The sequence below is a fragment of the Electrona antarctica genome, assembly GCF_951216825.1.
Source record: "Electrona antarctica genome assembly, chromosome: 13".
In the NCBI taxonomy this organism is placed as follows: Eukaryota; Metazoa; Chordata; class Actinopteri; order Myctophiformes; family Myctophidae; genus Electrona; species Electrona antarctica.
The window spans coordinates 38,928,236-38,940,290 of record NC_136794.1 but is presented as its reverse complement, the minus strand read 5'-3'; the positions used below and the strand labels follow the sequence as shown (position 1 = coordinate 38,940,290).

Below are 12,055 nucleotides of genomic sequence, written 5' to 3'. Positions count from 1 at the left end.
GACCACCTATACCTCCTCAAGGACCACTGCTGGTCCCCGGACCCATCATTTAGCTGGGGACCACCTATACCTCCTCAAGGACCACTGCTGGTCCCCGGACCCATCATTTAGCAAAAAAAGAAGGAAAAAAAGGTCAATGGTCCCCATAACTCTTGAGCGTGACAAATGGAACCAAATGGACCCGTAAGGGTTCCGTTTGTACACTCCCAGAGTTACAGACTTGCGTGCTTTCACTTCACGGACGAGGACATTGGTTTTGTGTGCCAGAAAAGCGCTTCTGATCGAAAAGGGGATATTTCACTTTCAAAATAACGTTTGGTCATTTTATCGTCTACTCAGACACCCCAGACAGTTTTTAAGTTGCTCAATTCAGTATTTAGATATTTGATATTTTAGCTGCCCCGCCCCCTTCCTATACAAACCCATTGTAACTTCATGGGCATAAAATAATTATGTTGATCAACGTTTGCCTGTTATCTCTCCTATAATGATACCAACATCAATACAGCATGGATGGAATTGTGGACGAAATCTGATCCAGCGACAACAAAATATTCTTTAGTCTTGGGTCAGATAGGCTAAATGTCAGCAAATGGTGGTCCGTTGCCTCTGTGGCTCAAATGCTGAATAAATAATGGACGTTTGGCATGAAAACGGTTGAAAACCACTGCTTTAACCCATTCAAACCTGGAAAGCATCTGTGTCATTTAGGTTTTTGCTTTGGGCTATTCAAATGATGAATAAGCTCACACCGGCACACCGTCATGCTGCTCTGTGAGCTTACACATCTGTTATATTTGAACACTTTTTTTTTTTTGCCTTTGTAGAATCAGCCTCAGGTCTTAGTGGGTTAAGTGGTGGGGGGGGGGGGGGGGGGGGGCGCCTGGTGTCCAGCCACTGCTTCTAAAGCCGTGCATGATTCCTACGGACAAATAATGTACATGAGAGGGTCTGCTACGCATCAAATAATCATCATCTCTTACTCATCCCATTGTGGGAGATTACATCATCAATACAGATCTCTGTGTGTGTGTGTGTGCGTGTGCGTGTGCGTGCGTGTGTGTGCGTGCGTGCGTGCGTGCGTGCGTGCGTGCGTGCGTGCGCGCAATGTACCTCACCCGAAATCAATTGTGGCTTCAAGGATAGGGTGTGGTGTTCCTGTGCGTGCGTGTGTCCATATTGCCTATTTATTGCTGTACAGTACGTCTCTCTCTAGTGTTTCACAAAGTAAGCCTTGCAGGCACCCTTTGGGTTCCCGGAGGGGGTTCCAAATGGCTGAAGCGGACTTTGCAGCGTTCCTTAACACTACATGTTCTCCCCGTGTCCCCTAGGGTAGGTACCCTCACATGTTCTCCCCGTGTCCCCTAGGGTAGGTACCCTCACATGTTCTCCCCGTGTCCCCTAGGGTAGGTAGTGGTACCCTCACATGTTCTCCCCGTGTCCCCTAGGGTAGGTACCCTCACATGTTCTCCCCGTGTCCCCTAGGGTAGGTACCCTCACATGTTCACATGCTCACATGTTCTCCCCGTGTCCCTGTTTTTTGTGTACCCTCACAAAAAACATGCAGTAATCCTGGTCTCTAAACTACCTCCCCCTGGACAGCCGGGGCGCCTGATGGAGGGGAAAGGAACCGGTCGGAATAACGTATTCCTTCCACGCGCTACGTCCGGCCGGCGAAACTCTCCCCTGTCAGGTGAAAAGAAGCAGCTTATGGACTCCTCATGCATAGATGGAAGCATGAGGTCAGTCCGCTAGCAAAACAAAAGTAGCAGATCTACAAGTAAAACATGTCGAAACTTGAGGAAGTTGCAGATCTGCTACTTTGGATGCTTTTGTGTGACTCTGTTGTGTGTTTAAGAAAACAACAGGTTTTTGCCCAATAACAACAAAGCTATACTTTGGAATACGTATGTTTTTTTTTTAAAGCAACACACTCCAGTACCTTAAACCCAAGTACAACTTCCACTGAGCCACTTTCACTAGTGGCGGAGCGGCTATGACCAGGAGTAGATCTATCTATCTCTCTATCTATCTATACTTTGACTCTGGGGTTGAAGCGCCACATCCTCACCGACAGTGTTTCCAGCAGGGCCCCGCTGCTCTCGCTCATGCTTTAGGAAGGAAATGGCTGATTCCCAGCGGACATGCAGGGCCACCGCCATATTTAGGGCCTCAGGCCTTTTGTTGGGGTAGACGAGCCCGGCTGCCAATTGTTCTCCACCCAAAAATCATTACATCCGCAGGCAAGCTACTTCTGACAGCAACTTCTTCCCCCTCACCCCCCCCCACCACTCTACTCCTGCAGTCCATGATCACTGCCCAAACAGTGGCTCTTGGACACCCCCTGGTGACGTTGTTTGGACAATGCAGGAATGGAGGTGAACGTTAGAGGGCCACTTCTCCCCTTTTGCAACCAGAGCTTATTGTCTCCACCAGACGGAGGCATGGGGAGAGAGTATGTTTTATTGTCTCCAACAGGCCGAAGGCATGGGGAGAGAGTATGTTTTATTGTCTCCACCAGACGGAGGCATGGGGAGAGAGTATGTTTTATTGTCTCCAACAGGCCGAAGGCATGGGGAGAGAGTATGTTTTATTGTCTCCACCAGGCCGAAGGCATGGGGAGAGAGTATGTTTTATTGTCTCTACCAGGCCGAAGGCATGGGGAGAGAGTATGTTTTATTGTCTCCACCTGACGGAGGCATGGGGAGAGAGTATGTTTTATTGTCTCCAACAGGCCGAAGGCATGGGGAGAGAGTATGTTTTATTGTCTCCACCAGGCCGAAGGCATGGGGAGAGAGTATGTTTTATTGTCTCCACCAGGCCTAAGGCATGGGGAGAGAGTATGTTTTATTGTCTCCACCAGGCCGAAGGCATGGGGAGAGAGTATGTTTTGTTGTCTCCACCAGGCCGAAGGCATGGGGAGAGAGTATGTTTTATTGTCTCCACCAGGCCGAAGGCATGGGGAGAGAGTATGTTTTATTGTCTCCACCATACCAGGCCGAAGGCTTGGGGAGAGAGTATGTTTTATTGTCTCCACCAGACCGAAGGCATGGGGAGAGAGTATGTTTTATTGTCTCCACCAGGGCCGAAGGCATGGGGAGAGAGTATGTTTTATTGTCTCCACCAGGCCGAAGGCATGGGGAGAGAGTATGTTCTATTGTCTCCACCAGGCCGAAGGCATGGGGAGAGAGTATGTTTTATTGTCTCCACCAGGCCGAAGGCATGGGGAGAGAGTATGTTTTGTTGTCTCCACCAGGCCGAAGGCATGGGGAGAGAGTATGTTCTGTTGTCTCCACCAGGCCGAAGGCATGGGGAGAGAGTATGTTCTGTTGTCTCCACCAGGCCGAAGGCATGGGGAGAGAGTATGTTCTGTTGTCTCCACCAGGCCGAAGGCATGGGGAGAGAGTATGTTTTATTGTCTCCACCAGGCCGAAGGCATGGGGAGAGAGTATGTTTTATTGTCTCCACCATGCCGAAGGCATGGGGAGAGAGTATGTTTTATTGTCTCCACCAGGCCGAAGGCATGGGGAGAGAGTATGTTTTATTGTCTCCACCAGGCCGAAGGCATGGGGAGAGAGTATGTTCTATTGTCTCCACCAGGTGGAGAGAGTATGTTTTATTGTCTCCACCAGGACGAAGGCATGGGGAGAGAGTATGTTCTATTGTCTCCACCAGGCCGAAGGCATGGGGAGAGAGTATGTTTTATTGTCTCCACCAGGCCGAAGGCATGGGGAGAGAGTATGTTCTATTGTCTCCACCAGGCCGAAGGCATGGGGAGAGAGTATGTTTTATTGTCTCCACCAGGCCGAAGGCGTGGGGAGAGAGTATGTTTTATTGTCTCCACCAGGCCGAAGGCATGGGGAGAGAGTATGTTTTATTGTCTCCACCAGGCCGAAGGCGTGGGGAGAGAGTATGTTTTATTGTCTCCACCAGGCCGAATTCAAGGCATGGGGAGAGAGTATGTTTTATTGTCTCCACCAGGCCGAAGGCGTGGGGAGAGAGTATGTTTTATTGTCTCCACCAGGCCGAAGGCATGGGGAGAGAGTATGTTTTATTGTCTCCACCAGGCCGAAGGCATGGGGAGAGAGTATGTTCTATTGTCTCCACCAGGCCGAAGTATTGTATTGTATTGTATTGTATGTATTCTCATTCTATAATAAATATTGGTTAAATCTGTCCGTGAGTTATCTGACTGAACTAATCTAAAGTTTTTTTGTCCACAGTCACTGAAGTGAGGAGGCAGCGCGTAGCAGAGACAGGCTGGTCATCAGAGCAGACGGCAGGCCCGCTGTCGTCCACGCAGCCTCTCATCTCCACATCAGAGCAGACGGCAGGCCCGCTGTCGTCCACGCAGCCTCTCATCTCAGGCCCGCTGTCGTCCACGCAGCCTCTCATCTCAGGCCCGCTGTCGTCCACGCAGCCTCTCATCTCCACTGTGGTGGCCAGCACTGAGGCCAGCATCACCTACTGGGAAGACCTGGCCGCCCCAGACCAAGGTTAGAATAGTTTAAGGATGGGATGGGATGGGGGCCCACTGGGAAGACCTGGCCACCCCAGACCAAGGTTAGAATAGTTTAAGGATGGGATGGGATGGGGGCCCACTGGGAAAACCTGGCCGCCCCAGACCAAGGTTAGAATAGTTTAAGGATGGGATGGGATGGGGGCCCACTAGGAAGACCTGGCCTCCCCAGACCAAGGTTAGAATAGTTTAGGGATGGGATGGGCCTGTAACTCTGAGGTCCATTTAGTAGTACCCTCTCATAGCACCCTCTCATAGTACCCTCTCATCCTAGTACCCTCTCATAGTACACTCTCAGAGTTAAATTAACATTGATTTTACAATCTAAATTGGGGGTCCCAGAGATAGAATTAAGCAATATTACACGAGAGGGGGTGGTTTAACGTCATTAATGCACGCGCCCTGCAATGCTGCAGGAATGAGCCCGCAGGGCGAGTTCCGAAAGCAACGCAGCTATTTTGAGTTAATCTTGTAAATGCACAATACACGTTCAGACAGTTAGTTGTCGTTTATAAATGTTTTACTATAATAATAACCTTTCCCCAGACCTGCTGCCACACTACATCTCCCAGGAGCCCAGGCCCTGGACTGTGACCGACCACATCTCCCAGGAGCCCAGGCCCTGGACGGTGACGGACCACATCTCCCAGGAGCCCTGGGTGGTGACGGAGGAGGCCAGGCTACCCAGAGACAGCCCCGAGACGGGCCTACGGCTGGGGGGCGTCACCGAGTCGGACGCTGGGGGTATGTATGCCTGACACAATTGTAACGGTCATGTTTCTATCACTGCTACTAATTATTAAATCATGGGTTGCGAATGATCTCCTCTTAAGATACAATTGATAAAGTTGATTGCAATGAAAACAGCCTACATCAGGGGTGCCCAAAAGGTAGATCGCGATCTACCAGTAAATCACAAAGGCTGTGCAGGTAGATCACATGACATGCGATCCTATAGAGCGTCGCAGTCCCGCCCCCTACCATGGCCCAGGAAATGATTCTCCGTTCATTTTCCTCATAGACATTTCAGAAAGTATTTATTTAAAGACGTTTACGCCGCGGACAAAGCCAACTCGAGTCGACTCGTGACAAATCATGACAACAAACAACATTTTTTGGGCCGAACAAATAATTAGAAAGAAGAAAAAAACGGTACGTTACAACACTTTTGTTGTTGTTTTTCTTCTTTGTAATTATTTGTTTGGTCCAAAATATTGTTTGTGTTGTCATGAGTTGTCACGACTCGAGTTGGCTTTGTCCACGGCGTAACCGTCTTTAAATAAATACTTTTTGAAATGTCTATGGGAAAAATGCATTGGGATAAATTTCCTGGGCCATGGTAGGGGGCGGGACTGCGACGCTCTAAAGGGACACCCTATACTATAGGGTGTGTAGGATGGGTGACAAATTCCAAATGTACTTTGTCAATTGAATTTAGCTTTCTCTCTCCATTCTGTCATAAACTATAGTAAAACCAAACCAAAACAGGGCGGTGGTGGCTCAGGGGGTAGAGTGGCTGGATGGTAACTGCAAGGTTGCCAGTTCGAACCCGGGCTCCCCCAGAGTTGGTGTCGTAGTGTCCTTGCACTATATATTTCTAAAACTATGAAACATTTCAAAGATTCCATTTCAGGCAAACATGTCCACCGTAAGATGAACCTAAATAGGTTTGAATGGGGTTTCTAGGTGTAAGTATGTAGGACTAGTAGCATGGCAACGTTTGTGCTATTGCCATTGAGAATGCATTGGGCGTTTAAGTTAAATACGGGGGGGACATATTTTGACAGTTTTTGACTATTTTCAGCAATGGTACACTTATTTTTTCAGTGGGTAGATCTTGTTGAGCTGGTCATTTTGAAAGTAGATCTCACGTCATAAATGTGTGGGCACCCCTGATGTAGGACTAGTACATGTAGCATGCCAAAGTTTGTGCTATTGCCATTGAGAATGCATTGGGCGTTTAAGTTAAATAACTCCGAAACTACAAATAATTTCAAAGTAAAAAGTTCCAGCATGTGTCTCCACAGTAAGCTGAATTATAAAAAGTGTGAATGGAGTTTCTAGGTGAAAGTGCTTTTTTGACGTGCCAATATCTGCCATTGAGCCCCATTGTGAATTTCTCAACTTTGAAAGCACTATATTTCTAAAACTATGAAATATTTCAAAGATTTATTTTCAGGCAAACATGTCCACCGTAAGATGAACCTAAATAGGTTTGAATGGGGTTTCTAGGTGTAAGTATGTAGGACTAGTAGCATGGCAAAGTTTGTGCTATTGCCATTGAGAATGCATTGGGCGTTTAAGTTAAATAACTCAGAAACTACAAATCATTTCAAAGTAAAAAGTTCCAGCATGTGTCTCCACAGTAAGCTGAATTATAAAATGTGTGAATAGAGTTTCTAGCTGAAAATAATGTTTTGACGTGCCATAGAGCTGCCATTGAGCCCCATTATAAATTTCTCAAATTTGAAAGCACTATATTTCTAAAACTATGAAACATTTCAAAGATTTATTTTCAGGCAAACATGTCCACCGTAAGATGAACCTAAATAGGTTTGAATGGGGTTTCTAGGTGTAAGTATGTAGGACTAGTAGCATGGCAAAGTTTGTGCTATTGCCATTGAGAATGCATTGGGCGTTTAAGTTAAATACGGGGGGGAAATATTTTGACAGCAGAAACTGCCTGTCATAATTTCTCCCTATTCCAAAGCCCCCCCAGGTACATTATATATTTAAACTATTTTCAGCAATGGTACACTTATTTTTTCAGTGGGTAGATCTTGTTGAGCTGGTCATTTTGAAAGTAGATCTCACGTCTTAAATGTGTGGGCACCCTGGCCTACATAAACCAGCAGAAAACACAGTCAGAAACAAAGCTCACGTTATTATAACCCATTTATCTCAAGTCAAGGAATCAACAGTTATACAGACAGGTTAAACGGCGAGTTGAATGAATGAATGAATGAACCGAAACGAGTGTCTGTCTCACGCACGCACGCCCGCACTTATTGTTTAGAGTTGTTCCGTGGTTGTTTTCAAACAAAGTCTGTTACCCCCAGAGTTCCCTCCCGAACGTAAAACTCCCTCCAAAGCAAAATGATCCAAACGGAACTTAATCCATCCCCGTAGCGAACGTAATCCAAATGAATGTACTCCAAAGGAAGGACAAAAAAGCGGATCCTCGCGGGATGTCGAAATAAATAAATAAACGAACGATCTCACCAGGTACTTGAAGAATGTCTCGAGCCTCTTCCAACTGTGAGCATAATCGTTCCTGTGGCTAGCTTATTTAACGAGATATTAATGAACAAACTTATCCAGGTCCCTCGTAGACTCCCTGTTCTGTTTGTCTCTCTTGTCAGGTCTACCTGTCAGGCCGGTAACCTCCGCCTACTTTATGGGCTTCCGTCCAACTCCTGACCCGTCACTCAAATTATATCAAATCATAAACAGTCTTTAAAACCCCCCAAATAATAACAGAATCACAGAATAGACAGCACAGAATATATAGGACCTTATACCCTTGACAGATGGCGTTATCTTAGAAATATTAAATAATACAACATGCACTTTTAAATGTTGATATTAAAATAAATTCTTCATAACTTGTGTGGCAACGCTACACAATTATTATTACATACCGCTACTCGTCTAATCCAGTGGTTTTTAACCAGAGGCACGGGAACCGAGGGGGTTCCAGGTGGTCCCCAGCTAAATGATGGAGAGTTGGTTGGTAACCAAATGTGATTCTTTTGGATACAGAGACAGTTATGGCGGCAAGACTAACAAGACTCCTCTCAGGAGAGGATAAAACCTTTTTATTTTTTTTATCCAAAATGAGTTAATAGCACAGGCAGACGTTTCACATACTAGAGCATGTCTGAAATTAATGTCAGAGCTGAAATCGACATGTAAATATGAAATAAAAGCTTACACTAAAATGTTCTATTGGTGACAGGCCTGGCTGGGGGGACATCGCTGGGGACGTCTGTCCACGCGGACCACGCCAGGGGGACATCGCTGGGGACGTCTGTCCACGCGGAACACGCCAGGGGGACATCGCTGGGGACGTCTGTCCACGCGGACCACGCAAGGGGGACATCGCTGGGGACATCTGTCCACGCGGACCACGCCAGGGGGACATCGCTGGGGACATCTGTCCACGCGGACCACACCAGGGGGACATCGCTGGGGACATCTGTCCACGCGGACCACGCCAGCAGCAGCAGCAGCACCAGTGCCTTCATCTCTACCACCATCAACCGTCCTGGAGAGAGGACCCTGCTGTCTGTCACCTCCTCCTCTTCCTCCAGCAGTAGCCATGACAACGACAACAACAACAACAACAGCACCTCCCCCATGTTCACAGAGGTAATAAACTCCAACTCCCAGCAACCCCCGGGGGCCTCCACCTGGGGTCTCCCAGGCACAGACGCAGGGTCTGAGGACTACCTGCACAGCTTGCCCTCCTTCTCCTCCTCCTCCTCCTCCTCCTCCACCAGGACCCACAACAACATGGACGCTACACGCTCTGAGCACCGGCCACCCCAACGCTCCTCCACTTCCTCCTACTCCTCCAGGGGAACGGAGTCGGAGTCCGTGTCTGAGGGCACGCCCATCTCCACGCCGTCTCTCAGTGTGGCGACGGAGGACGCGGCGAGGAGACGAGAGGAGGCCGACGCAGAGCGAACAGAAGCGCCGCCTCTCACAGCGTCGGAGAGCGGGATGACTACCAACACCTCGGATCAGGATACTGTGACACAAGGTTTTTATAGTTTAGCATTATTAGGCTATTGTTGTTATTATGCTATATATCTCGTGTTGTGTTTATATAGCAGACTCCTCACTCAAATGTGCACTAGCAGTTTGGGCAACTCCAAAGCAAACTCCACATGCACCAACATTTTATTTACCTGCCATAGTGTCAACCCCTTACCCCTGTGTCGGATCGCGTGGTTAGATTGGCATATTCATCGATACGACCCGATATGACAAATAAGGGCCGATACCAATACTTTTCCGATACCGATACAGTATCGGGGACATCTCTACTTTTAAGTCTGCAATCTGTCTGCTCCTCTTGCAACATCAATTACGTCCATAACTTCCATTTGTTCTGGGCTCGCCATGCCTTTTACTGTCGGGATGGCCTGCATCCTAGTACACTAGGAAATAATTCTTTATCATTTCACTTGCAGCGTTCGCTGGACGGTCACCCCTGACTCTCTGTCCCACACCATAACATATCCGACAAGAACATGGTCACTTCTGGTCATTCTCAGTTTCGTTCCACCACTGTTATCTGTACTATGCCTGCCCCCTTGTGGCCCAGCAGTCAGATGACACCTGCACCTATCATTAGAGTTTCTGAGACTGTCCCACAATATTTTATTCCTGTGTTAATAACATCTAGAGCTCATCAGCAAAACGAGCATGATTTAATTTATGCCAGACATACCCAATCATCAAAACGTTCAGCTATAAACTCAAACTTATTATCCATCCCAATGGCCCTCACCACAGTTAATCAGTCACCACCAGTCCAGCTAAAACTTGCCCTTTTTTTTTTTCACTTAATTTTTATTGAAGAAAAAAACAGACAAACCAAAAACCAAAAGACAAGACAGGATTTTTTTTTAATATAAGATCAATAACTAACAAGCTCTCCTCAGTAAATGATATCATTAGAAAAGAAAAGCTTGATATCATTTTTCTAACAGAGACATGGCTTGGTTCCGACGGAGCTATTCTGTTAGCAGCCGCATGTCCCCCGGACTACAGCTTCATCCACCAAGTGCGTGAGGTTAAGAAAGGAGGTGGACTGGCCAATATTTTTTCTGACACCTTAAAAATCAAGCCTTTAGCCCTCGGCAATTTTTTATCTTTTGAGTACCAGGCCACTACACTGGAGAGTCAATCCTCTGTGCCATTAATTAGTATTTATCGTCCTCCTAAATCAAGTAAAGCCCTGTTTTTAACCGAATTGTCAGAGCTTTTATCTATTTTTTCCACAAACTATGATAAAACACTGATTATAGGTGACTGCAATTTGCACGTGGACAATGCCTCAGACAGCGTGGCTATGGACTTCCTACAACTATTAAATTCTTTCGACTTTATTCAGCATGTTGTTGGGCCTACTCATAACCATGGCCATACCCTTGACCTGGTCATGAGCAGAAACCTGAATATTAGGATTGATAGGACCATTGAAAGGCCTGAGTTATCAGATCATTACTTGCTATGTTTTAATATGACTACTACGGCTCTAGAAAAAAACAACACAGAATATACTATAAAAAACGTTTTTTTAACGCATCCACCGCCACTGCTTTTTCCCGTCATCTCACTCCTTCAGTGAATGATATGGTCCAACAATTTAATTTCAAAGTAGAATCTGCCCTTAATATAGTGGCTCCGTTAAAAACCAAAAAGAAATGCAACTCCAAAATAACACCTTGGATAAATGAGCATACACGCTCACTTAAGACACACTTTCGCAGAACAGAGCGTGTCTGGAGAAAAAATAAAAACACGATCAATCTAGAGACTCTTAAGATCTCAACAGCTACCTACAACAGAGCTTTGCACTTGGCTAGGCAGGCATATTTCTCAGCCATCATTGTTAAGAACAAGAAAAATGCAAAAGTACTATTTTCCACTATTGAACGTGTACTTAACCCTCCCCAGTCTTACAAGCAATCATTTCCCGCCTCTACTGCTAAGTGCAACGAGTTTGCATCCTTTTTTAATGCCAAAATCATTAACATTCGAGCTGGCATCATAAATGTAGCTGCTGCAAACACAGCAAATGGTGCCTCGCTTGTTCACCCTAGGGGAAGCCTGGCGTCTTTCCATACAGTCGAGGAAGAGGAACTCCGCAAAACCATAATGCAGATGTCCTCATCCACATGTTCACTGGACGGTATTCCCACCCCCTTCCTCAAAGAGGTGCTAGAGTGTGTACTTGGAGAAATCCTGCAAATTGTAAACAGCTCCTTACAATCAGGCATCTTTCCTGACTCACTGAAGACGGCTGTAGTTAAGCCACTACTTAAGAAAAATAACCTTGATCCCTCTGTGTTGGGAAATTACAGACCAATTTCCAATCTCCCCTTTCTGGGCAAGGTAATAGAAAAAATCATCTTTCTCCAACTAGACATTTTTCTGCAGAACAATAATATACATAATACATTTCAATCCGGTTTCAGAAAAGGGCACAGCACTGAAACGGCACTTGTAAAAGTAATCAATGATCTCAGGGTATCCGCCGACAAGAAACATGTGTCCGTTCTACTACTCCTGGACTTAACGGCCGCTTTCGATACAATTGATCACTCAATTTTAATACAACGTCTCGAGCACTTGATAGGCCTCTCAGGCACGGCCTTATCCTGGTTCTCCTCATACTTATCAGGAAGAAGCTATTTTGTCAGCCTAGCCGACTTTGTATCGGACACGCACAATATTGATTCCGGTATTCCACAGGGCTCAATCCTTGGTCCTCTATTGTTCTCCCTCTATATATTGCCGCTG

At 46.5% G+C, this 12,055-nt stretch overlaps 1 protein-coding gene across 1 annotated transcript in view; it reads left to right on the top strand.

Moving 5' to 3' along the window:
- Positions 1-12,055, top strand: part of heg1 (heart development protein with EGF-like domains 1) — a 34,111-nt gene that overhangs the window by 8,118 nt on the left and 13,938 nt on the right. The window contains exons 2-5 of the mRNA XM_079517779.1: positions 4,224-4,496; positions 5,066-5,263; positions 8,478-8,497; positions 8,717-9,284. Coding sequence (XP_079373905.1) covers positions 4,224-4,496; positions 5,066-5,263; positions 8,478-8,497; positions 8,717-9,284 — 1,059 coding nt within the window. The remainder of the gene's footprint in view (positions 1-4,223; positions 4,497-5,065; positions 5,264-8,477; positions 8,498-8,716; positions 9,285-12,055) is intronic.